This window comes from Ahaetulla prasina, chromosome 15 (genome assembly GCF_028640845.1).
Source record: "Ahaetulla prasina isolate Xishuangbanna chromosome 15, ASM2864084v1, whole genome shotgun sequence".
Lineage (NCBI taxonomy): Eukaryota > Metazoa > Chordata > Lepidosauria > Squamata > Colubridae > Ahaetulla > Ahaetulla prasina.
Genome location: NC_080553.1, coordinates 4,544,125 through 4,571,099, shown reverse-complemented (window position 1 = coordinate 4,571,099; position 26,975 = coordinate 4,544,125). Strand labels below are relative to the sequence as shown.

The following is a 26,975-nucleotide window of genomic DNA, read 5'->3' as shown; positions in this document are numbered from 1 at the left end:
CGAGGCACAGACCCAGGCCCGGGACCGCTGGGCTCTCGGGGGGTCTCCAAAAGGGGGTCCGGGGCGCGCCAGGAGCGCAGAGCGCGCAGCCGAGCCCGGCTTTCCTCTCCCTGCGGAGCTGCGCCAGAGCCTCCGCCGCCGCGAGAGAGCGCTGCCCGGCCGGGCGAGAGCGGCCGAGCCGAGGCTGGGCGGGGAAAAGCGGGGAAAAACCGCGAGTTGAGCCGAGCCGAGCCGAGCCAAGCCAAGCCAAGCGCGGCCGGCTGGAGCGCACGAGCGAGAAGCGCCATGGAGAGCCGGAGCGGGGCTCGGGGCGCGCTGCTGCTCCTGCTGCTGCTGCTGGCCGGGCCGGGGGCGCGGGGGGCGCGGGGATCCCGGGGCGCCGACAAGCAGAACACCCTCCGGAGGGCGGCCAGCGGCGTCTACCAGGGCGCCAGCGGCCTCCTGGGCGAGGAGAACGTGCGCGCCCTGCAGAAGGTGAGCGGCGCCCGGAGGGTCCGGGCAAAGAGGGGAAGGAGACGGGGGAGGGAAGGGGAGGGGTCTGGGGGCTCTGGCGGGGAGGTGGGTTCAGGAGGGGCTCCCCGACTTCGGCGTGGGCGGCCAGGAGGGAGATTGGAGAAGTCCTGGCTGATCCACTTGGATGCCAGCTGGAAAGGTGACCTGATAGGGATGATGGACATGATGACCAAAGATGTTGGGGAGGGGGTCCTGGTTGAGCCGGTTGGGGGGGGCCCCCACAAGGTGACCTGATGGTGGGGGGTACAATGCTGGAGATGAGGATGGGGGCTTCTGAGAAGTGAACATGGCCATGATGGTGAGGATGAGCAGAGAGGTTGGGGGGCCTGGTTGACTCATGGTGTGTGGGGGAGGGTGTCCACAAGGTGATCTGAAGGTGGGGAGGGGATGAGGATGATGGGGGGCTCTCACTGGAAAATAAACAGGGTACATGTTCCTCCAGTCGGGTAGACCAAAGATGTTGGGTATCCTGTCCCAAAGTTGCTTTTTTCAAGAGGCAACTGGACTTTCTAGTTTTGTTTGAAAACGTTTCGCTTCTCATCCAAGAAGCTTCTTCAGCTCTGACCGGATGGTGGGAAATGGAAAGATTTATATTCCTTGCAGACAGCTGGTCATTTGCATCCTTTTGGAGGGTTGCTGAAGCACTTGGAAGTTTATCTGTGTCCTCAGGATCACCTGAGTGGTGCAAATTAGTTCCTGTAGTCTGCAATTTTTCTCTGGAAATCTGTTCCTACTTCCACACCATTCGAAGGGTGTTCATCCCAAATCGTATAGCTAAAAGCATCTTTGGGACAACCATGACCTGAACCCTACAGATATTGAGTTGATGCGGTTGAGGCCCATAAGGTGACCTGACGGTGGTGCGGGTTGTGTTAGTGATGATTGTTAGGTTGGTGGTGAGGATGGTTAGGTTGGTGGTGAGGATGTTGGGGATGAGCCTGCTGGAAAGTGAATGTGGTGATGGAGATGACTGGAGATGTTCAGTATCTTGGTTGGTCCACTTGGCATGCCCACTAGAAAGCGGAGCTGATGATGGTGGGGTTGGTCATGAAAGTGAACCTGGTCACGGTGGTGACAACTGGAGATGTTCAGGGCTCTGGTTGGCCCAGCTGAGGTGCCTACTGGAAAGGTGACCTGATGGGAAAGGCATAGGAGAAACGGGAGAAGATGTGCTGGTTTTTCATCCAGGAGAAGTTTATCCTTGATGGCACATGAGTCACTCAAAACCCAGGCAGAACCATTAGGAGTGGAGATTAATCAATAATATTACATAGTAAGTGTCATGTGGAGATGCTTAGACAAAATTCTGGCAGGAGGAACTTTGTCAGGGTTGAGTAGAAGTTAGTTATGGTTGTATCAAGGAAGGCTTGTTTTCCTTGGATGACCTTTTGGGCTCCTCCATGTTCCCTCTTCCACCAGAGACTTTCCGTGAGTGAACTATGGCATTTTTCCTTCCTTTTGGAAGGAGAAGACGAACACCCAGAACCAAAGGTAGACCAGAGGATTCAAGGGATCTTTTTCGACTTAACCTTGGCCAAAAATTCTTTCCCAGATCTTTTTTTTTTCCTTCATGGAAATTGGTTCTTTGCTGCTTCACAGCTCCTCAACCATTGGAAGCACATGGCAGGAACTTCTCCCTAGGCAGGTATGGGTTCAAAATCCAGGATATGGATCATAAATACCTTCCCATGGTGTCCTTTGGTCACTTTCTCTTTCAATTGTGGGGGGCGAGGCAAGTCCAATCTATTGGTACAGTAGTGACCAAAATTGTGGAAATCTTTTGGGAAAAGTGTATTTTTGAGGTTTGATGGCTAATAACACCACTTTTTTTTGAGTTTCAAGATAATCATATTCCACTGCCTTAACCCAATTGAAAATCTATGGAGCCAATTAAAGAAACTTGTTAGTCAGAAGCGACCCAGCAGTAAAACCCGGTTAATAGAAGCCATCATTCAATCTTGGTTTAACTTTATAACAGCTGCAGAACTAAAAGACTTGGTTCACTCCATGGGAAGATGTTGTAAGGCCGTAATTCATGCTAAAGGTTACCCAATGAAGTATTAAGTGACATGGCGATAATTTTTGTATATCTTGTTTTTTCTACATGTTTCACTTTTCTTCTTTATACTGTAACTGCTATTCTAATAGCAAATCCTTCACAAAAGTTACTGCATTACTGTCAGGCTCGCTGTTGTGTCTTGTCCGCTCTCACCGCAACCGGGGTCTGCTTATCTGCTCCCGAACACGGAGGAATGTATGCCTCCCGGTCCCAGTTCTGGCTCCATGCCCAGACAAGCTGCAGAGGAGGGGGCACCTCCCGGTCCCAGCCCTGGCTCCATGCCCAAGCACGCTGCAGAGGAGGGAGCATCCCCCGGCCCCAGCCCTGGCTCCATGCCCAGGCAAACGGAGCAGCTAGACCCCTCCCCCTCCTCCACAGCATGTGAGCCTGAGGAAAGTTTACTTCCAACAACAGCTGATTGGAGTGACCCTCGCATCAGAAGATTGGATAGGCGGAGGCAACAGAAGGAAGGGAGGGGCAGGCCTTAATGAGTGCTGAGTCATGGAGCCACACCCCATGGCCTATATAAAGGATCTGCTTTCTGGCATTCTCTGAGTCAGGCAAAGTCTAAACATATCTTGCTGAAGTCACTTTCTGGTCTCCTGCCTGCTCTGAGGACTTTGCTAGGACTTTGGGCAGAGCTGCAGAGGCAAGCCTAATTCGGATTTCCCTGACCCGGCCGTCAGCGGAGGAGTGGGACACGACACTCACTTTCCCCTCACCCATATACCAGCAAAACCTCCCCGCTCCCGTTACAATGGCAGCTGGTAGCAAGCAAGCGGCTGACATTTACATTCTTGATTAAATTATCTTTCCATTGATATATAATTTTATGGTACTCCAAAAAAAAAGTGGTAGTTTTAGAAAATACACTTTTCTCAAAACGTTTCCACAATTTTGTCCACTACTGTAGATCCCTGGCTGGCTGAGGAATTCTGGGAGTTGAAGTCCACAAGTCTTAAAAATTGCCAAGGTTGGAGACCCCTGCTTTAGAAGAATGGATTTCTTTCCTACGAAGCACTTAACATTTTAGAGGATGGAAACAGTCTTTTATCTTTTGTCTTTCCAGTTTTTCTCCAGACTGACGGAGCGATTTGTATACGGAGTGGATGTTCTAGTAGATACATTCTGGAGGATATGGACAGATCTTCTAGATGTCCTCGGAATTGATGGTAGGTGAGCAAAACAGTAGTTGGGGTGGTTCTCGTGTGTTCCCCAAGCTTACTTTGATTTTATTTCTTTTTATTTGATTATTAAACTTATGTGCCATCTACCTGAGAACTTCCAACAACTTTATTGTCACTTTGCATGTACACTGATCAGCATAATGTCAACTCGCCAAGCATCCCTGGCCTGCTCTCGAGTTGCCATAGGTGAGGGGGATGGGAAAACGGCAAAGCAGCATGACAGCCAAAATGAAAAGCACATTCCAGACTGATCTCTCTCAGGGCTGTATCCCAGGGTTACCCACAGCGGCTGGAGGGGAGTGATCTCTACAACCCACAAAATTGCTCCGTTGGTGAATGTGACTGATGACACACTCTGGGGGGGGGGGAAACAGGGTCATAAATTACGTGGGGTCAGAGTTGGCTTCACCTGGAACATGCCGACATGAAGCTCCTATTAAATAACTGAATTTCATTTGAAGCTTGGCTTCAGGTTCATGATTTAGGGCATCGATCAGAACCCTGATACATATGTTCAAATGAAATTCCATTGCATACAGCCCTTAAAGGGTCTCCGCCTCTAATATACACTATATAAACGTGGCAAAATAAATAAATACAAAAGTATGCATATACCCACCTATATTATATGACACAGAGAAACAATGTAGTCTAGTTCGGATTTGCACATGTACATGGCAAGAGAAACAAATCTTGCAAGTTTACCAGATGGGTGGCAGCTGTTACAGAATCTGGTAGTCCTGCTAGAAACAGAGCAACTCCATTTCACTTCTATCAGATAAGGAAAATAATTTTGCGAAGGGTCCCTTGCTTATAAAGGAAGGTTATTTAAAATGGATATTTTATAGTTAATGGATTGGGTTTGAGGTTGAGTTTCAGTGGTTCTTAGAAGACTCAACTTTACCAGGCCTGGTTGTTAAAACCATGGAGTCAGGCAAGAGTTGTCAACAGCTGGATATGGAAAGAGTTTGCAGGGGGTTGTTGGCAGATAGTCCTCAACTTACGACCACAATCGAGACCCACCTGAATTTCCATTGCTAATAGAGATCCTTCTGAAGTGACTTGTGCCTGGTTTGACGGTCTTTTCTGCCATGGTGAAGCAAATCAGTGTGGTTGTTAAGTAAATTCCATCCTTTATAAGGTAGGTAAAATGAGGACCCAGATTGTTGGGGGCAATAAGTTGACTTTGTATATAATATACAAATGGGTGAAGACTATCGCTTGACATAGTGTAAGCTGCCCTGAGTCTTCGGAGAAGGGCAGGATATAAATGCAAATAAAATTTTTTTTTAAAATCATGTTGGTTGTAAAGCGAATCTTGACTTTGAACTTGTCGGAAGCCAACTAAGAAGGTCACAATTAGCAATCATGTGACACACACACACACACACACCCCAAGACGCTGGGATAAATTACATGACCATTACCAAGCACCCAAATTTTGATTTGGGGACTCTGCAACAGTCATTAACACGAGGACTGCTTGTAAGTCACTTTTTCAGGGCCATTGTAATTTCAAACAAACAAATGTTGTAAGTTGAGGAACTTTTTTTCTTTTAACGATGTAATCCCTTGCATCAGGGTGGAATCTGGGCGACCGAATGGAGCTGAGCATTTACAGGCCAGATGCCCTTCCTGATGCTTACACGGTGCTCACAACAGACAATTTTTACTCGTTGCGCCGAGAAAGAAATATCTGCTGTTATCTAGCACCAAACTCGCAGCCTCCTAATTGTGAGGCGAGAGGTCCACCTTTAGGCCACCATGCCGCTCACATTAAGGACTACCTATAACACAGATGTAAAATCCGATGAACGAGTTTTGTCTTTTTTTCATTTGTCAATGCTTGTTTTCCTACCTCGGCGGTTGATGTTTTCTGCTTTGTTTTTTTTCAGGATCCAACCTGACCCATTATTTCAGCCACACCGCCCTCGCCAACAATCCCGCTCGGGCCCTTTTGCTGATCGGCGCCATCTTGTTGGCTTATTGGTTCGTGTCTCTTCTCCTTGGATTCTTCTTCTATCTCTTGCATGTCCTGTGCGGGCGTTTCTTCTGGATCATCCGTATCGTCCTCTTCGCTCTTTCCTGCGTCTACATCCTTCAGAAATACGAGAGCGAGCCTGAGCACGCTGTCCTTCCCCTCTGCTTCGTGGTCGCCGTCTACTTCATGACGGGTCCCGTGAGCTTCTACTGGCGGAGGAACAGCCACAACACCTTGGAGGAGAAGATCGACCACCTCGACAGCCAGATCAGGCTTCTGAACATCCGTCTGTCTCGTGTGATTGAGAATCTGGACCGAGGAGGCGACTAACGGGAGCATCACCCTTTGCGCGGGAGACGGGCGATTGCCATGACGAGGCAGATTTTGGGGTAAAAGTCGTGTGCACCATCCAGCCGTTAGTCTTCGCGCGTAGCTTGTCCGCCCATACCCTGAACGAAACATGAATGGACAGTAAGATAGATTAGCTGTACGTTCAGAGATGTTCGTCCACGAGTAGAATTTTATCTGCTGTTTTCCAAGCATTTGAAACATCTTTTATAAAAAAAAAAAAAGAAAAAAGAAAAGAAAAAAATAATAGGGAGGGAGATTTGATAAAGGCCAATGGAGTCGTTTTGTTTCGAACAAGAAAATTCTCTATAAACCGGACGTCAGTTTTACCTTCGGAAAGAAGGAAGGAAACACGAAGAGTTCAATCCGAGAGGAACAATTGTGAGGATCGGTTTTCCTTTCCTTCTTTTTTCCATCTTGCCTTCAGTGATCATTTCATTCTGTGCCTCGTTTTGTCTTTTTCATATAATTGCGAAGGGAGAAAAAATTATTTGAGTCAAGGTCTCAATATGGTTCACCCTGAATTTTGAAAGCAAGATGATGCATCCTTCAGAGATCAACCAGAAGCATCAAAACTACCTCTGTATTTTTTTTTCTCCAGTTTTATTAAAAACGGTCCCTTTCTTTAGCCTCCACACAAACACACACACACACACAAACAGTCCACCTTCCTATAAATAGTTGAGCCCCTTCTCCAAAACCTCTCCTGCTAAAATCTTCTGCCTGTACACATTGGTTCCTCTTCTTCCTTGGCACAATTTAAGCAAAAGACCTTGAGAAAGAAACTTGAGTGTCAGTCAGATAATATTAGCTGTGGAGAACAATTTTGTGTGCATAACGGCAGAAGAGAAGTTGGCTTTTCAGAATGGAAGTTACATTTCTATCGAAATTATGAGTTTGCCTGAAAAAAAGAGAAAGGCAGAAATAACCCCAAGCAGCCTCAGCTTGACTCATTTTTAAAACACCCCAATCACGATCAGTGACAGATTAAAAAAGGATTGCAAAAAAGAAGAAGAAAAGGTGGGATACAGGAATCTTTCTCAGGATTAACGTGGCAATAAATTCCATAAAATTATCAACTTCAGAAGGATCTGTGCTTCGTTCATCTATCCAAAATCTTTTTTTTCCCCACAAAAGATAATATGGAGGAGATGATTGGGTTCAATCCTTAAAAAAGCAGAGGCTAATTTGGTTTGCCACGAAAAAGTTGCCCAAGGGACCATTTGAGGTTTATGATATAAATGGTACCTGCAAAGTAGTAAACTATCAGGGCCAGTTTCAGAGCAATTAGCTTTGGTTCCCACGTGTTTCTAACCTCCAAAAACACATAACTCTTTTTTGTTGGAAGACCTATTCCACAGCCAGTCATTTCCTAGGAAAACTGGAAGCTGCAGGAATAGTTAGCATCTCCTGGCCTCATGATTTTTTTGCGTGCTTGTGGAAGTGGGCAATTAATTTGCCTGGATGACACTCAAGGGTGTGTGTGTGTGTTTGTGTATATATATATATATATACTGATCTAAATGACATTATAGACTTGTCAAGACTTGTGAGTTGGTAAGTGTCTCCTTCCTTCCAGAAAAACAACAACATTTTTTGAAGGTTGACACTCGAGTCCCAATCATTCCCAAATGAAGGCTCTAGAAAACACAAAACCGCTGCTTTTCTTCTGCAATCGAATTCTTCAAATCAAAGAATAAAGTCCCACAATCTTTATTCTTACTATTCTAAAAGAAAAAGCAACTTGGAATTTAGAGAACATTGGTTAAAATGAACTCCCTCCTTTAAATCAGCTTCCTGTTAGTGGCGATGCAGGAACTAGTAAAAATATATAGATGTATATGTATAAATAGATTTGATATATACAACATTTTGTTTGGTATAAGGCAATAGTTGAAAAAAGAATATAGAGGTATATATATATATATATTGCCCCCGCTGCCTTGGTGCAGATTTGGCTAAGTAAAATTCTCTATTATGTAAATTAAACAGGAGCACAAATTATTGTACTTGAAATAGACTCTTCTTGCCATTTTCTTGCAGAGTTTTGAAAGTGAAGATGACCTTAAGTTATTTTTTCCCCTTATTCTATAAAAATACAAATGTGCATGATTTTTTTCTGCTTTTATTTTTCTTCTTGTTACTGTTCACTTCTCTTGTGGATAGTACTATTGTGGTATTTTTTTCACCTTGCTCATCTAGAGACCTAGAAAATACCCTGCTTTGTTTTTAAAAAAATGGATGTTGGTAGCCTATTTATTCAATATATAGGTTCAGGGAGAAAAATTAAGCATTGCAGTTAATTATTGATGGCTGTGGTTGGCCATGGGCAGTAGTAAGGTATTTAATTTGATTTGTCAATTCAGGGAAAGAGAGGTGAAATGTTCAAACTAACCAGCTGCGATTCTTTTCTTACAAACTTCAGTTTTTGAATGATATAAAGGTGTTTTTCCCCCCCCCAGCCTGAATTAAGATTGGATTTGCACTGTTGTTAATTCTTAACAGTTTGGAAAAACAGTTTTGCAATGCGTGCCAGCAAATAATTATTTTTTTCCCTTCACGGCAAGGTCAGCCGATCTTGGTTAATTCTAATTTGGATTGTCCTTCAGATCCTAGGCATAATTCTGGTTAGAACTACCCATGGTAATACTAACTAATGGAAGCAAAATACTAGATGCCAAAGCAGGCCAGAGAAAGTGAGCGGGCTTTGCATTCCTTAAATAATGCAAGAATATACAAAGCTAATCCTCTTTTGTATAGTTAAGAGGTATTAGATGTGCTAAAATTCCACTTTGCCAAGATTTTTACTTTCCTAGGATGGTTTTCATTCAATAAATAGACCGACTTTCATTTTTTAATCATACAAAACAACTTAACAAACCCCAATCTTGCTGGGATATTACAACGATGGCAGCTCAAGGGAATTTTTTTCCCCACCCGAGAATTCCAGTCTTGTGTTAAAATCAGTGTCGTGTAGACATTTGTGGTGAACCATCCATGCCAGGGGTCTCCAACCTTGGTCCCTTTAAGACTTGTGGACTTCAACTCCCAGAGGAAATCTGGGAGTTGAAGTCCACAAGTCTTAAAAGGACCAAGGTTGGGGATCCCTGATCCATGCAATTATTGTGATCGATTGAGGCACATCAGCCTGACCAAGAAATAGAGCAGAACTACTGAATTTAATGTTTTTTGTTTAAAGTTGTCTTGGATTTTGGAAGATTGTGTGCAAATATGTGCTAAGATAATGTCATACGTTTGCCTTTTGGGCTATGATTAGGTGGGTTTTTTTGCCAAAGCTGTTTTGTAGGCTGTCTTTATTTGCTGGCTGTAGGTTATCTTTTTTTTCTGTTGATGAAGGTGAAATGTGTTTTCTTGCCTGTTAATTTGTATTTTGCAGCTAAGATTCTATCTTAAGGGGCTTATCTTCTTCTTTTAAAGATCTTTAATCTTTCTTATGTTTTGCATGAAACTTAAAACCGCTTCCTTGATTCCCTGGATCCTTGTTGCCAAGTGCCATGTTTAAAAATTTCCTGTTGTAAAAGCAGAAATATATAGTATGTATGTATAGATAGATAGATATCCCTGGATCATAACTGTTTTATCTGCACTGAGTATAGTGATTGATTCTTACCTGGACATTTGATCTCCTAAGTATTAGGTTGTTTTTTTTAAAAAAAGTCTGTATGGCAAAATTATGTGTTTTGTTTAAGAAAAAAATATATGATTTTGGTGAAAAGGAAGTGTCATGGGCCTCCTTTTAATCAATGATCTTAAAACCTTAGTTCTATGAATGATGCTGTTGAATAACTGTGAAGATTTGGGGAAAACGTTCATCCACACCTTTATTTATTATCTGACCACCAAGACCTATGTACTTCTACATAGTGAATTGTTTGTATACTGATGTCACAACTGAATTATGGTGTGGTGACCAAATAAATCTTAAATGTTTACTGTAACTTTTGCAGTGGTATCTTTTTTTTTAAAAAAAATAGTTTTTATTCAGTATTTACATCCTTAAAATCATTGTTACATTTTTGCAGCTTTCCGATACCGGCATATTTGATAACATCCATTTAATCTTTTAACCAAACTATACACATATACATTTCATATTTTGCTAATTAATTTCTATACTCATTACACTTTATAGCTATCTATTACACATTATCTATTTCATTCCTCCATAACAATGATGGCTAACCTTTTCCGGACCAAGTGCCCAAAGCGGGCAGCAAATATATGTGCGCCCTCCCCCCCCCCCCGCACATTTGGCCTGACTAGGTAGTTAACTGGTAGCTAAGATGCTGAGCTTGTCGATCAGAAAGGTTGGCAGTTCGACGGTTCGAATCCCTACTACAGATCTCCTGCGTGAGCAGGGGTGTTGTGTCTTGTCCACTCTCACCGCAGCCGGGGTCTGCTTATCTGCTCCCGAACACGGAGGAATGTATGCCTCCCGGCCCCAGTCCTGGCTCCATGCCCAGACAAGCTGCAGAGGAGGGGGCACCTCCCGGTCCCAGCCCTGGCTCCATGCCCAGGCAAACGGAGCAGCTAGACCCCTCCCCCTCCTCCACAGCATGTGAGCCTGAGGAAAGTTTACTTCCAACAGCTGCTGATTGGAGTGACCCTCGCATCAGAAGACTGGATAGGCGGAGGCAACAGAAGGAAGGGAGGGGCAGGCCTTAATGAGTGCTGAGTCATGGAGCCACACCCCATGGCCTATATAAAGGATCTGCTTTCTGGCAGTCTCTGAGTCAGGCAAAGTCCAACTTATCTTGCTGAAGTCACTTTCTGGTCTCCTGCCTGCTCTGAGGACTTTGCTAGGACTTTGGGCAGAGCTGCAGAGGCAAGCCTGATTCGGATTTCCCTGACCCGGCCGTCAGCGGAGGAGTGGGACACGACAAGGGGGTTGGACTAGATGACCTCCAATGTGCCTTCCAACTCTGTTACTGTTAACTGTTCCATATGCAGCAGAGACCTGAAGACCAGCTGGCTGGCGGGAGGCGTTTGCATAGCGGAGCTGAGCTGGAGCAACAGCTTGTATGCCCACAGAGAGGGCACTGTGTGCCACCTCGGGCAAGCGTGCCATAGATTCGCCATCACAGCTTTATAATATCTTCTCTTATGTTTACATTTATACATTAATTTTAGATTCTTTCTTTCTGCAGTGATATCTTTATTGTTCTTTCTCTCTCTCTCCCTCCCTCCCTCCCCCTCCCTTCCTCTCTCTTTCTCTTTCTTCCTCTCTCTGTCTTTCTCTTTCTTTCTCTCTCTGTCTTTCTGTCTGTCTTTCTTCTTCTCTCCCTTTCTCTTTCTTCCTCTCTCTATCTCTGCCTTTCTTCTTCTCTCTCTCTTTCTCTCTCTCTCTCCCTCTCCCACTCTCCCTCTCCCATTCTCTCTCATCTTCATTTAACAACCCCATAATCCCTTGCAGGGCGCTGTCTGGGCAACTGAATGGAGCTAGCGGAGTGTTTGAATGGCTGGATGCCCTTCCCGTCGCCAATGCGGAGTTTTGTTCACAAATATATTCTCATGGTGCCCAGAGAGAGAAATATCTGCCTCTACCTAGGATTGAAGTCACAGCCTCCTGATTGTGAGGCAAGAGCTCCATCTGTAGGCACTCTCTCTCTTTATACACACACATACAGACACACATGATGGGCTGTTTGCTAAAATAAAGCCAGGTCATGGCACACGCTTGAAAGTAAATCAGGAAGCCTGTACTTGTGGAGTCTGGCAAGAACAAGAATGCTTATCCACAGGAAATGTGCCTGTGTAAATCTTGTAATGATTCTGGGTCAGCTGATAAAAGTAACAAGAGTTAGACAACTTGCAGACATCAGCTTAAAGTTAGGAATAGAGATGGCCTGCAGCCAATAAAATATGTATTAGATAACTCCTGGGGCATTCATTAGCCAAGGCTTAGGAATAGGGACAGCTAGAGACCAATAGAACGAATTGTAGAATTATTACTAAAATGTTTATTAGACAATATTTCTAATTATCCTGTCTCGTCCTGCCTTCTTCTTTAGTGAAAATATATAAAGCTTTCTTAATCCTTGGCTTTGCATTCTGAGCGTCTGGGGTGCAGATTTGAAATTTTAATGCCCTTTTTTTTTTCTGGATCCTGAATGCAGAATTTATTTTATTTATTTATTTATTTATTTATTTATTTGTCACACAGTATATATAAGCATAAGCATGAAATAACTATACAATATATAAGCATATATATATATAAGCATAAGTATGTAATAACTATATTAATTGGATATAATGAAAGGCAACAATAGGACAGGAACGGTAGGCACGCTTGTGCTCTTATGCATGCCCCTTACAGACCTCTTAGGAATGGGGAGAGGTCAATAGTAGACAGTTTTTGGGGATTTTGGGAAGATTTTGGGAAGAGACCACAGAGTTAGGTAGTGTATTCCACGTATTAACAACTCTGTTACTGAAGTCATATTTTCTGCAATCAAGATTGGAGTGGTTAACATTAAGCTTAAATCTATTGTGTGCTTGTGTATTGTTGCAATTGAAGCTGAAGTAGTCTTTGACAGGAAGGACATTGTAATAGATAATTCTGAGTTAAACTCAGCTCATGTTGAAGGCGGCAGAGTTCTAAGTTTTCTAAACCCAAGATTTCAAGTCTGGTGGCATAAGGTATTTTGTTGTTTTCAGAGGAGTAAAATATTTCTGGACACGTTCAATTGTATTGATGTCTGAAATGTAGTATGGGTTCCAGACAGTCGAGCTGTATTCAAGAATTGGTCTAGCAAATGTTTTATATGCTCTGGTTAGTAGTGTAGTGTTTCTGGAGAAGAAGCTATGCAAGATTAGGCTTACAACTCTTAAAACCTTTTTTGCGATGTAGTTGCAGTAGGCTTTGGCACTTAGATCATTTGATATGAAAACTCCAAGGTCTTTAACAGGGTGGGGGTCATCTGTAAGTTAATGTCCATTGAGCTTGTACTTAGTATTTAGATTCTTTTTTCCAATGTGTAAGACTGAGCATTTGCTGGTTGAGATTTGGAATTGCCCAGTTTTTGACTATTCTGACACAAAGTCAAGGTCTTTTTGAAGGGTAGCTGTATTGTTGGTGGTGTTAAATAGTTTGACATTGTCAGCAAAGAGAACACAATTACTTGTAATATGGTCACAGAGATCATTAATGTATAATATGAAGAGTGTTGGTCCAAGAACGCTGCATTGGGGAACACCGCTTTTGACAGGAACAGGATTTGATAGAACACTGCCAATTTTGACCACTTGTTGTCTGTTTGTTAGGAAAGCTGTTATCCAATTGTGGAGGGGTCCTGAGATGCCATAGGATTTTAGTTTTAGGAGAAGTTTATCATGTACCACTGAGTCAAAAGCTTTACAGAAGTCTATGTAAATTGCATCTATTGCTTTGCCTTTATCAAGATTTGTAGTCCATATGTTTTTGCAGTGAAGAAGTTGTAAATTACATGATAATTTTTTTCTGAAATCAAATTGTTTCTTAGAGAGTAGGTTGGTTGTTTCTAGGTGGAGGGTAATGGATTGGTTGATGATAAATTCCATTACTTTGCAGGTGACGCAGCATAGAGAGATTGGTCTTTAATTTTCAACTAGGTTGGGGGTCTCCTTTTTTGAAGACAGGGATGACCGTGACTAATGACCAAAGTTTGGGAAAGGAACTGGTCGTGAAAGCTTTTTCAAAGATTATGCTTAGGGGTTCTGCTATATTAGTGGAAAGCTTTTTTAAGAAGTATGCACATAGTCCATCAGGTCCAATAGATAAGGATGGTTTCAGTTTGTGAAGAGCTTTTTCAACATTATCTTCTGTGAAATCTATTTGTGTTAGGTTGTTGTACTCATTGTTGGTACAATTGGGGAATGTCAGGTATGAGCCATTACTATTAACAAAGACTGAGCCAAAGAATGTGTTAAAAATGTTTGCTTTAGCATCATTATATTCTTTGCCGTTCTTTGCCGTTAGATTCTTTTAGTGGTGGGATGGATTTCGAGTCTTTAAGTTTGTTGTTCACAAAATTATAAAAAGCACGATTGGAATTTGTGCGCAGAAGGTTGTCTTCTTGCTTGGTGTGGTAATTGGTGCGGTAATTGGTGCATTCAATTTTTATTTGGTTGCATATATTTCTGTAGCAGTTTTTGAAATTTGCTACATAGCCCTTTTTGTTTCTTCTCCAGAGGGATTTTTTTGGGGGGGATTGGAGCTTTTTTATTGATATGGATAAATTGTTTTTTGATTTTGGTGATGATTTGTGGTACATAAAGTTTAATGACTCTATTGACTTCAAGTAGGAAAACTCTGTAGTGGTCTTCAGTAGTGATACAGGTTGAGAATAGATTTTGCCAGTCAAGAGATGAGAGGTCGGTGTTTATAAGGTCATAGTTGGCTTTTTTGAAATTGTAGTTTGGAATACCATTATTACAACTATTTTTGTAAGGGTGTATATTGATACAAAAGTCTATTATGCTGTGGTCACTGTTGGAAAAGGGTTCTTTTATTTGTAGTACATAAATTAAGTTTTTGTTGTTGCAGAAGATGAGGTCAAGGCAGTTGTTGAGTCTTGTATTGTTAGGTACTATTTGTTCAAGACCTAGATTTGTAACAGCATTGTATAGGGTAGTATGGATGGGTTCAGTTGTACATTCGTTTGTTATCCAGTTAATAAGAGGTAGATTGAGGTCACCCAGGAAGATGAGAGGATATGGACAAGACCTAGCCCATGTTAGTAGTGTGGTTAACATGTTCGCCTGTGCGATATCGTAGTCAGGGGCTCTGTAAATGTGGTACCTTGATGAACGTATCTTTTCTTTTATGTACTCCGAGAGCATATGCACCAAGACAAATTCCTTGTGTGTCCAATCACACTTGGCCAATAAAAATTCTATTCTATTCTATTCTATTCTGTAGCATAGTAAGAATCGAAGTGTGATATTAAGGGACAGGTCGTATACAATAGTTTCTGGAAGAGCAAGTTTATGTGCAACTTGAATATTTTTTTAGATTCAGTGACTTTTTGTAAAAGATAGCCACTCCACCTCCTGATTTTGTTGGGAAAAAAAGAGAAACCGCCTAAACTCAGTGCAAGGAGTTAATAAATTATAATTAATAATTTTTTATTATTAATAAAAAATAATTAATTTAAATGGGGTTTTTAGTTTATGTTATATTTTAACTTCTCAGGCTAATTTTAAAATAAGTTTTTTAATTTGCATTTTAAATTGTATATTGTATTATCTGTTTTATTTTTGCCTGTACACCGCCCTGAGTCCTTCGGGAGAAGGGCGGTATAAAAATCAAATAAATAAATAAATAAAATAAAATAAATAAATAAAAAGGAAAAGGAAAAAGGTACCAGAGAGACCTCACCTCCACACATCATAAGGTGGTTTGCTTTTATTAATTAATAATCTTAATTAAAACAAAACCACAGCCTCAGGGTTATTATCATCAGCATCGCCCTGCTCATCCCGTTCCGCCATCCCTGGATTCTCCGCCGCGGTTTGCCTCCCACCCGCCCGGGAGCTCTGCAAGCTCCTCCTCCTTCGAACGGACTTCTTTTTAAAAGTACCATAGATTCGGAAGTCCTGGGAGGGACGAGTTCTCGCGAGATGTCACGTCAGAAGGCGGAAGTGTTCGCTTCTGGGGATCCACGTGGGCTCGGAGGGGCTGCGTTGCTAGGCGCCTCGATGGGGAAGGCGCAAAAAAGGCGCAATTGGCGAGCGCGGCTGCCAGGATCGCCCAGGAGGGGGGGTCCCGCTCCCCAGGAGCCTGTGCAGCTGGAACTGGGAGGTGAATATTATTTATTAATTAAACTTTTTATTAATTAAAAACTTTATTTATTAATCTATTAATTTCATTATTAAATTATTAATTTATTAATTAAAAACATTAATTATTAATCATTAATTAATAATAAGAATATTATTATTGGGGGGGGAATACAGAACTCAATGGTATTCCCGCCTCCTGTTTTCCTTGTAACAACAACCTTGCGAGGTAGGCTAGACTGGGGGGAGTGGGGGCAGGCCCCAAAGATCCAAATAAAGTCTATCCCAATGCTGGCTTGTTCCTATCTTAAACACTGTTTATTTATTTAACTTTTTGGATACCTTCGATCGTAAATAACTCAACGGGGAGAACATGCATATTTTTTTAATGTGTTTATTTATTTTGTCAAGCACGTTTTAGAATAGAATAGAATAGAATAGAATAGAGTTTTATTGGCCAAGTGTGATTGGACACACAAGGAATTTGTCTTGGTGCATATGCTCTCAGTGTACATAAAAGAAAAGATACCTTCATCAAGGTACAATATTTACAACACAATTGATGATCAATATATCAATATAAATCATAAGGATTGCCAGCAACAAGTTACAGCCATACAGTCATAAGTGGAAAGAGGTGGGTGATGGGAACTATGAAACGATTAATAGTAGTGCAGATTCAGTAAATAGTCTGACAGTGTTGAGGGAATTATTTGTTTAGCAGAGTGATGGCCTTCGGGAAAAAACTGTTCTTGTGTCTAGTTGTTCTGGTGTGCAGTGCTCTATAGCGTCGTTTTGAGGGTAGGAGTTGAAACAGTTTATATCCAGGATGCGAGGGGTCTGCAAATATTTTCACGGCCCTCTTCTTGATTCGTGCAGTATACAGGTCCTCAATGGAAGGCAAGTTGGTAGCAATTATTTTTTCTGCAGTTCTAATTATCCTCTGAAGTCTGTGTTTTTCTTGTTGGGTTGCAGAACCGAACCAGACAGTTCTAGAGGTGCAAATGACAGACTCAATAATTCCTCTGTAGAATTGGATCAGCAGCTCCTTGGGCAGTTTGAGCTTAGTGAGTTGGCGCAGAAAGAACATTCTTTGTTGTCCTTTTTTGATGATGTTTTTGATGTTAGCTGTCCATTTTAGATCTTGCGATATGATAGAACCCAGAAATTTGAAGGTTTCTACTGTTGATACTGTGTTGTCAAGTATTGTGAGAGGTGGAAGTATGGAAGGGTTTCTCCTAAAGTCTACCACCATTTCTACGGTTTTGAGTGTGTTCAGTTCCAGATTGTTTTGGTTGCACCACAAGGCTAGTCGTTCGACCTCTCGTCTATATGCGGATTCGTCATTGTCTCGAATGAGACCAATCACTGTTGTGTCATCTGTGAACTTCAGTAGCTTAACAGATGGATCATTGGAGATGCAGTCATTGGTATACAGAGAGAAGAGAAGTGGGGAGAGCACACAGCCTTGGGGGGCCCCTGTGCTAATTGTACAGGTATCTGATGTGATTCTGCTTAGCTTCACCTGCTGCTTCCTGTTTGTTAGGAAGCTTGTGATCCACTTACAAGTCTGTTCCAGTACCTGTAGCTGGTTTAGCTTAGTTAGAAGAATGTCTGGAATGATGGTATTGAATGCTGAATTAAAGTCTACAAAAAGGACCCTTGCGTAGGTCTTTGGAGACTCAAGATGTTGTAGGATGTAGTGCAGAGCCATATTAACATATTATATTTTAGATAATATATATAAGTATAAACATGATTTGAATACATGAAATGAATACAAATAAAGGGAACATTATTTTTATAATTACATAACACATATAATAATTATGCCTTCCTTGTCCTGTTCCCCCCCCCCAAAAAAAAACCCCCTGGGAGGTGGATTGGGCTAAGAAAGAGGGACTTGGCCCCAAAGTCATAACATAACATAACATAACATAACATCAGAGTTGGAAGGGACCTTGGAGGCCTTCTAGTCCAACCCCCTGCCCAGGCAGGAAACCCTATACCATCTCAGTCAGATGGTTATCCAACATTTTCTTAAAAATTTCCAGTGTTGGAGCATTCACAACTTCTGAAGGCAAGTCGTTCCACTTATTAATTGTTCTAACTGTCAGGAAATTTCTCCTTAGTTCTAAGTTGCTTCTTTCTTTGACCAGTTTCCACCCATTGCTTCTTGTTCTACCCTCAGGTGCTTTGGTGAACAGCCTGACTCCCTCTTCTTTGTGGCAGCCCCTAAGATATTGGAACACAGCTATCATGTCTCCCCTAGTCCTTCTTTTTGTTAAACTAGACATACCCAGTTCCACCCACCGAAGCTGGTTTTCAAGGCTAAGGCATGACTTGAACTCAGGACTTACCACTTTCTGACCTGGTGTCTTAGCCACTCTGCTAAAACTGGCTCTCATTCATACCTCAAAAGCAAATTAACATTACCTCTAAGATGACTACTTTTTTTAAAAAAAATGATTTTTTTAAAATCCTGCCTTTACTTTATAAATAACTCTTTGCTGCTTTTTTCCCCACGACAACCTTGTGAGGTTGTGGCTTGCACAATCAGCCAGATGTTTAGAGCTGATTTGGCATTTTTATCCACCTATCGAGTCCTTCCCGAAGAGCTAAAATAGTCCGATGTGGCTGTTTGGTGATATTAAAGGTATTGTTGTCACAGGATGTAAGCTATGCCAATTTGCTATAGACTGATGGGGATTTTGTCAATGGTGAATGATGGTCAAGTGATGTTTCAACTATTTTGGGATTGCACCCAAGGCACCTGGTACAGTTTTTGCCTTTGAATTCACGGGACTTATTTTAGAGTGAACTTTGCATGGAGGTGGAGTAGCAAAGTAGGGTTGCAATTTAACCTGGTGAGGTCCTTTTTCTGTTTCCTCCCACCCCTTCTAGATGAAACCATCTTGAAAGGCGTGGATGAGAGCAACGCCCTCGTCCTTCCATCCCGAAAAACCCAAGAGAAATCAGCAACGTGCCTTAAAAGTCCAAGAAAGAAACCCCTGACAAAGAAGCAGAAGAAGAATTTGGAAAAGGTTTTGGAACAAAAAGCCAAGAAGGAAAAGGTGGGTGTTTAATTTCAGGAAAACCCCACGCTTGATTGAATATGGTGATGCGGGGAGGCAGGAGACGTCACTCTCATTCTCAGCTCACGTGGTCTGTTATATTGGGCTGGGTTTTAAATTCCAGCGAGCGGAATTGCTGAAAAGGCTGAGTGAAGTCCAGGTGCCTGAGGCCGAAATGAAGCTTCTCTACACCACGTCCAAGCTCGGAACAGGAAAACGGATGTTCCAGGTGAAAAGGTAAGATAAGGAAGTGTGAGGGGGCCTTGGCGCTCTCTGAGCTTGGTCGTGGTCTTGCAGACGTTCCATGACCCAGCTAGGTAACATCAGTGCTAGAAGGGAATGGGGTTTGCAGAATGGAGAAGGAGAAGGGAGGATTGTGAGGTGCTTGGTGCTCTGAGCTTGGTGGTTTTCTTGGAGACGTTTCATTACCCAACTAGGTAACATCATCAGTGCCAGAAGGGAATGGGGTTTGTGGAGTGGCAGACAAGGAGAAGAGGAGAAAGAGAATGGGGTCCTTGGTGCTCTCTGAGCTTGGTGATTTTCTTGCATACATTTCATAAGTCAGCTAGGTAACATCTTCAGTGCTAGAAGGAATTAGGGTTTGCAGAGATGAGGAGAAGGGAGGGAGATGACGACAACTGTGGGGTATTTGATGCTCTCTGAGCTTGGTGGTCGTCTTAGAGATGTGTCATGACCCACTGCTAGAAGGAAGTGGGGTTTGCAGAAGGGAGGAGGAAGAGGAGGACTCTGGTGTCCTTGGTGCTCTTTGAGCTTGGTGGTTTTTTACAGACGTTTTATTACCCAGCTAAGTAACATCATCAGCACTAGAAGGGAATAGGGTTTGGAGACGGAGGAGAGGAGGTGGAGGATGATTGTGAGGTCCTTGGTGCTCTCTGAGTTTGGTGGTTTTCTTGCAGATGTTTCATGACCCAACTAGGGAATACCATCAGTGCTAGAAGGGAATGGGGTTTGTGGAGTAGAATGAGACAGAGGAGGAGGAGGAGGAGGAGGAGGACAATGACTGAGGGGTTCTTGGGGTTCTCTAAACTTGGCTGTGTTCTTGCAGACATTTAATTACCCAACTAAATAACATAATCAGTGCTAGTGGGATTTTGGGTTTGCTTAAGGAAGGGTTGAGCTCATTGGCTTGTTTTATTGTTTTATTTATGCAACATGGATGTATATTTGATGGCGTCTTTCTGCACCCATTTGAGTTCTAGCTTATATACTCTGACTTTGGGAGAGGCAGATGATGTTCAGAGAGAGCAGACAATCTTTTCTGGGTATCTGCAGATATGGGAGCCTCCAGAATTGTTAGAAATAATATTTATCTGATTGGAGTGGATATCCAAGCTGGCCTCAATCATCTTCCCTGGGGTCTCTTCAGTGCTTGGGCTGCAGTGGGGGAATTCAAATTTTTTTATTACCGGTTCTGTGGGTGTGGCTTGGTGGGCGTGGCAGGGGAAGGATACTGCAAAATCCCCATTCCCACCCCACTCTTGGGGGAAGCATATTGTAAAATCCCCATTCCCACCCCGTTGTGAGGCCAGCCAGAGGTGGTATTTCCCAGTTCTCCAAACTACTCAAAATTTCCACTACCGGTTTTCCAGAACCTGCTGAGTAGCATCCCTGGCTTGGGGGATAATGTGGAAGTCTTGGTGTTTCAGGTCAGTCCAGGAAGCAAGTGCCAGCTGGTCAAAGAAAATCAAAAGCATTGGGGGTGCCAATAGGAAAAGGGGCAGACTTGAATTGGAGGAGGAAGAGGCAGAAGAAGAGGAGGAAGAAGAGGAGGAGGAGAATTCTGAGAAGGAAGAACAGGTTGACAAGGCACTCCCAGAAGCCTCCACCACCACCGAGACGGAATCCGGAAAGATCTCCAAATCGCTACTCGCTTTACCCAAAGAACTTGATAAACCTCCTGAGCAAAGAAACACAACCTCTAAACCCACCTCTGAACCTGCTGTGTTTGTTCCAGTGGATCGATCCCCCGAGATTCAGGTCAGTTTTGAATCCAATCCATAGAGAATGTTCTCATGCCTCATTCAAGTTCGCTAACCAAGCAAATTTGAGCTGGCAGCTGGACACAAAGGGCTCACTCGCTCTCCCTCCCTCCCTCCCTCCCTCCCTCCCTCCCTCCCTCCCTATCTATCTATCTATCTATCTATCTATCTATCTATCTATCTATCTATCTAATCAGATATATAAGAGCTCAGGTGCTATAGTAGGTAGGTAGGTAGATAGATCTCAGAGCTCAGGTATATATAACTATTGTGTTTTATACATATATGTGTGTGTGTATACACACACACACACACACACACACACTTTATATTGTGATATCTGATGAGAGATAGAGGAGAGGATAATTAAGAAAATATTAGAATGCACAGAAATTAATAGATTAATGCTCACTATTAAGGATAAAGAAGAAACTGAATATTTTTTGATGTGGGATGTACTGGGTTTCCCCGAAAATTAGACCGTCTTATATTTTTTTGAACCCTGGAAATGAGCGCTTGGCCATACTTTCGGGGAGGTCTTATTATTTTGGAGCGCGTGGAGCAAATGGGGCTCCTCTTGCCGTCTTACCTGATTTCCAGCTCTGTGTTTAAATATTTTCGGGGAAGGCTTATTTTCGGGGGGATGCTTATTTTAGTGCATGCGCTCAAAAGCACGATTGAGCTTATTATCAGGGGATGTCTTATTTTATGTCTGATAAACAGTATTTTATCAATGGCTAGACAATAGAAACAAAAGTTAGAAAGGAAGATATAAAAAGAGGAAATGTTAATGTGGAGAGTTGTTAAAGAAGATGATGTTAAATATTGTTATTATATTAATATTACAGTGATGAATACTACAACAAATATGTGGATTATAATTGTTTAAAAATAACTATCCGGATTACACACTGTTTGATGGAAATTGAATGTTATATAAATAAAACAAATAAAACATGGAGATAGATATCCTGTTTCCCCCAAAATAAGACATCCGCTGATAATAAGCCAAATTGGGTTTTTGAGCGCATGGCAATAAGGCCAAGCACTTATTTCAGGGTTCCAAAAAATATAAGACATATGGGTGGGAATATTAACCACAAGCGGTTTTAAAACTCCAAAATGACGTGTGTTGAAATTTTGTTTACAGTTTGGGCTACCGCCGTATTTGTTGTTTGTAAATCTCTTCTGTTTCTCTTGTCTTTGTCAAAGGAAGCCCGGTTGAAGCTCCCCATACTTGGAGAAGAGCAGGTGGTCATGGAAGCTGTGCGGGAGAATCCTGTCGTCATCATATGTGGAGAAACAGGTTGCGGGAAAACCACACAAGTGCCTCAGTTCCTCTATGAAGCAGGCTACGCGAGGTAGGAATTTGGGAGCTTCTTAGGCAGCTCCTTGGACAAGTAGTTCTCCACTTATAACCGTTCATTTTCTGACTGTTTGAAGATACAACGGCACTGGAAAAAGTAACTTAGGACCATTTTTCACACTTATGACCGTTTGCAGCATCCCCATGGTCATGTGATCAAAATTTGGATGCTTGGCAACTGACTCATATTTGTGACTGTCCCAGGATCATGTGATTCCCCTTTGCAACCTTCTGACAAGTCATGGGGGAAGCCAGATTCACTCAACAACGGTTTTACTAATTTAACAACTGCAGTGCTCCACTTAACAACTGAGGCAAGAAAGGTGGTGAAATGGAGGCAAACTCACTTAACAAATGTCTCGTTTAGCAACCGAAAGTTTGGGCTCAGTTGTTGTAAATCAAGGATTATCTGTCTGTGCTTGCTAGAATTAAATAAAATCAGAATAGAGCTGGAAGGGACCTTGGAGGTCTTCTAGTCCAGCCCCCTGCTCAAGCAGGAGAACCTATACCATTTCAAACAAGTGGATGTCCAGTCTCTTCTTAAAAACCTCCAGTGATGGAGCACCCATGATTTCTGGTGGCAAGCTGTTCCACTGGTTAATTATCCTCACTGTTGGGAAATTTCTCCTTAATTCCAGGTTGCTTCTCTCTTTGGTTAGTTTTCATCCATCAATTAACAACAGCTCACACATACTTTCCACAAACCTCTGGTACAAATAATTATTTTAAACCAGTGGCTTTTTTAAGCTTACCAATTTTAAAATGCACGGACTCCTTCAGCTGCCAGAATTCCTCAGCCAGAATTTTGGGAGTTGAACTCCATCCATGCTGCCTATGGAATCCTGCCAAATGAAATCCACTTGGGCGGCGAGGGAATTCTGGGAGTTGAAGTCCACACACCGTAAAGTTACCACGGTTGAGACACTCTGCTCTTAACTAATTTACTGAAACTTCATCTCCATTCGGTTTGTTAGCACCAGCGGCATCATCGGGATTACTGAACCTCGGCGTGTAGCGGCAATATCTATGTCTCAGCGAGTTGCAGCAGAAATGAATTTATCCCAACAGTAAGTATGGTCTCTTACCAATACTGGTTTCAGATACTATTGGGGGGGGCGGGGCGGAATTCTGTTGAAACAGAAACATTGCAAGTTCTGGCATCTAAAATGCAGTACTGCAGGCTACTTCTGCTAACTGCCAGTTGCCAGCAGTTCGGCAGTTTGATCCTGACCGTCTCAAGGTTGACTCAGCCTTCCATACTTCCGAGGTCAGTAAAATGAGGACCCAGATTGTTGGGGGCAAGATGCTGACACTCTAAACCGCTTAGAGAGGGCTGTAAAGCATTATGAAGTGGCTTATAAGTCTAAGGGATATTGCTAGTCTTCCTTTTCTCCTTCCTTCTTTCCTTCCTTCCTTCCTAACTCTGCCCACTGCCAGCAGTTCAAATCTCACCAGACTCAAGGTTGACTCAGCCTTCCATCCTTCCAAGGTGGGTAAAATGAGGACCCAGATTATATGATGACTCTGTAAACCGCTTAGAGAGGGTTGTAAAGCATTATGAAATGGCATACTGTATAAGTCTAAGGGCTATTGCTATTGTTAGTATTTTGATTAACTCGATCCAATCAAATGCATTCTCTGAGGTTTTGAAAGCAGACAATGTTTGCAGATCATGAGCCTAATGTCTTTTAAGGATTTACTAGTATTTGCCGTTTACATTTGCCCAAACTTCATCCAGTGAGATGGGTGTCCCAACTTGATGGGTTTAAATGGTATCATCTCAGTTTTGTGTGTTGTGAGGGGAATCTGACAACCTCAACATGGTTTCCACATTCTCTGTCCCAGTGTGATTTCCTACCAAATCCGTTATGAGGGGAACGTGACAAAGGAGACGAAAATGAAGTTCATGACGGATGGTGTGCTGTTGAAAGAAATCCAGAAGGTCAGGACTTTTTATACTTTCCTCTTTTGAAATGTGAGGTGGAAATTGATTTTAGGAGAATGCGCATACATGCGGAACATTTTCTCGCTTTAGCACAGGGCTCTCTAACCTTGGCATGTTTTAAGACTTGTAGACTTCAACTTCCAAAATTCCTCTACCAGCTTAAGACTTGCAGACTTCAACTCCCAGAATTCCTCAGCCAGTTTAAGACTTGTAGACTTCAACTCTCGAATTATTTCTTTCATTTCTTCTTAAAATGCCTTGAAATTTCCAATACTGTTGCAAATAGTCCTTGACTTATGACCACAATCGGAGCCAGAATTTCCATTGCTAAGCCAGGGGGTTGTTAAGCGAATCACGTCCAATTTTGCAACTTTTTTTAAACAGATGACCACAGTTGTTAAGTGAATCACATGGTCATTAAGCGAATCCAGCTTTGCCCATTGACTTTGCTTAGCAGAAGCTAGCTGGCAAAAATTGCATGGCAATCACCTGACCCCAGGACAAGGCAACCTTTATAAATACATGACAGCTGCCAAGTGCCTAAATTGGGAGCACATGGTCCTGGGGATGCTGACTGACACAATCATAAGTGCAGGGACCACTTTTTTTCAATGCCTTCGTAACTCCAACCAGTCACTAAACGAACTATTGTAAGTCAAGGACTACCAGTAATTGTTGCCCAACGGTATCCTTGCAAGGCACGATGGTTTGGATTTGAGCCCGAGACACTCATCGCTGTTGAATCCCAGTTCACGAACCTGGCAAACTGAACTGAAACTCTTCCAACTCTTAATTTTGTTTCAGGATTTTTTGTTATCCAAGTACCACGTCATAATTCTGGACGAAGCCCATGAGAGGAGCGTCTATACCGACATCTTAATCGGTCTTTTATCTCGCATTGTGCCTCTTCGAGCTAAGGTAAAGCAGAAAGAAAGGATTCATTCAAGGTAGGCAGGGTTTCCACGCCGAGCTCAAGATGTTGAGACTCTAGAAAAAGTGCAGAGAAGAGCAACCAGGATGATGAGGGGACTGGAGGCTAAAACAGACGATGAACGGTTGCAGGAACTGGGCCTGGCTAGTCTAGTGAAGAGAAGGACCAGGGAGACATGATTGCAGCCTTTCAATATTTGAGGGGCTGCCACAGAGAGGAGGAAGGGGTCAAACTATTTTTCAAAGCACCTGACGGCCAGACAAGGAATAATGGAGGGAGACTGAACAAGGAGAGATTCAACCTAGAAATGAGGAGGAACTTTCTGACAGTGAGAACAATCAACCTGTGGAACAGAAGCTGCCTTTGGAAGTTGTGGAAGCTTCATCACTGGAGGCTTTCAAGAAGAGACTGGACAGCCATCTGTCAGCTTTGGTGTAGGGCAGTGATGGCGAACCTTCTTGTCGTGTGCCAAAAGTGCACACGGGGCAGTGCACATGCGTGTACCCATAATCCAATCCACGTGCAACCTGACCCCTGTGCATGCGCGTGCAACTCCCTGCACAATTTCCCGACTCCCTGCATGTGCCCCTCCCTGCATATGCGTGAGTCCCAGCACATGTGCACACGACCCCCGCACCCCACGCATGCATGTGCATCTTTTGCATGTGCCCCGCACGTGTGCGGCAGAGACCCAAAAACCAGCTGGCCAGTGGTAGGCACACACACGGTGGAGCTGAGCTGGGGTGATGGCTCGCGTGTTCGCCATCAGGGGTGTAGGATCTCCTGCTTGGGCAGGAGGGGTTGGACTAGATGACCTACAAAGTCCCTTTCCAACTCTTATTATAAAAAAACCCCACCTGCCTTCAAGCAAGCTAAAAGGCAGCTAAAACCGTTTGCCGGATTTAAGGGAAAGCTGCTTCTACATGTACACCTTGCCTTCCTCCTCTTGTTACTCCCTCCCCCCAAAATCTTTCTAATCTTTAATTCTGAATTCACGAAAACCCAACCTTTGAACGTTTTGTTTCTCCTTTGTTTGTCAGAAAGGGCAGCCATTGAAACTGATCATCATGTCTGCGACGCTGCGAGTCGAGGATTTCACCGCTAACCAAAAACTTTTTCCAGTTCCAGCTCCGGTTATCCAGGTGAAAAAGGAGTGGGTGCGGTTGAGTGGAGGGTTAGGAAAAATAAATGAGATTTTTGAACATTTTGTTCGGGCTTCCTTTCCAAATTCTGCTTCAATGCAACCCTCTTTCTGCCAGTCTCGCTCCAAAGCCTTCCCAGTTTTAACTGAGCCTTTAGTTTGGTGAAGATAAAATTAAGTTGAGTTTAGCAGGCAACGATTTGATATTCCTTGGTGTTATGCAGGAAGCCCTCGAGTTGCAATGGTTCATTTAGTGACCGTTCAAAGTCACAACGGCCTGGAAAAATGGGACAGCTGTTTTTCACATTGATGACCGTTGCAGCTTCCCCATGGTCACATCATCAAAATTTGGATGCTTGGTGATTGGCTCCTATTTATGACGGTTGCTAGCGTCCCCTTTTGTGACCTTCCAACCGAGCAAAGTCAATGGGCAAGCCGTGATTCACCTAACAACCATGTGACTCACTGTTAAACAGGTGCAGTGATTCAACTTAACAACTGTGGCAGGAAAGGCCCTAAAATGGGGCAAAGTTCGCTTCACTTGCTTATCCATGGGGCTCTGTTGTGGTCATAAGTCAAGGACTACCTATATTATAATTATAGATCATGTTTACGTGAACTGTAAAATAAATAGCAGGCTTTTATTC

At 43.0% G+C, this 26,975-nt stretch overlaps 2 protein-coding genes across 2 annotated transcripts in view; both read left to right on the top strand.

The window, feature by feature from the left end:
• Nucleotides 1–229: 229 nt before the first annotated feature.
• On the top strand, nucleotides 230–10,039 carry BRI3BP (BRI3 binding protein). The gene is made up of 3 exons (XM_058158648.1): nucleotides 230–474; nucleotides 3,642–3,744; nucleotides 5,655–10,039. The coding sequence occupies exons 1-3, from the start codon at nucleotides 286–288 to the stop codon at nucleotides 6,068–6,070; spliced, it is 708 nt and encodes a 235-aa protein (XP_058014631.1). The 5' UTR covers nucleotides 230–285; the 3' UTR covers nucleotides 6,071–10,039.
• A 5,681-nt stretch (nucleotides 10,040–15,720) lies between these two features.
• Nucleotides 15,721–26,975, top strand: part of DHX37 (DEAH-box helicase 37) — a 35,796-nt gene continuing 24,541 nt past the window's right edge. The window contains exons 1-9 of the mRNA XM_058158493.1: nucleotides 15,721–15,893; nucleotides 18,776–18,945; nucleotides 19,070–19,182; nucleotides 20,613–20,943; nucleotides 22,158–22,306; nucleotides 23,286–23,378; nucleotides 24,157–24,253; nucleotides 25,061–25,174; nucleotides 26,228–26,329. Of these exons, the coding sequence (XP_058014476.1) occupies nucleotides 15,791–15,893; nucleotides 18,776–18,945; nucleotides 19,070–19,182; nucleotides 20,613–20,943; nucleotides 22,158–22,306; nucleotides 23,286–23,378; nucleotides 24,157–24,253; nucleotides 25,061–25,174; nucleotides 26,228–26,329 (1,272 nt within the window). The 5' untranslated portion in view covers nucleotides 15,721–15,790. The remainder of the gene's footprint in view (nucleotides 15,894–18,775; nucleotides 18,946–19,069; nucleotides 19,183–20,612; nucleotides 20,944–22,157; nucleotides 22,307–23,285; nucleotides 23,379–24,156; nucleotides 24,254–25,060; nucleotides 25,175–26,227; nucleotides 26,330–26,975) is intronic.

Bases quoted from the DNA above. Each gene is read 5' to 3' on its own strand.
- BRI3BP (XM_058158648.1), top strand. From the start codon at position 286: ATGGAGAGCCGGAGCGGGGCTCGGGGCGCGCTGCTGCTCCTGCTGCTG. The intron at 475-3,641 runs GTGAGCGGCGCC...TTGTCTTTCCAG, and splicing joins ACGTGCGCGCCCTGCAGAAG to TTTTTCTCCAGACTGACGGA. The intron at 3,745-5,654 runs GTAGGTGAGCAA...GTTTTTTTTCAG, and splicing joins AGATGTCCTCGGAATTGATG to GATCCAACCTGACCCATTAT.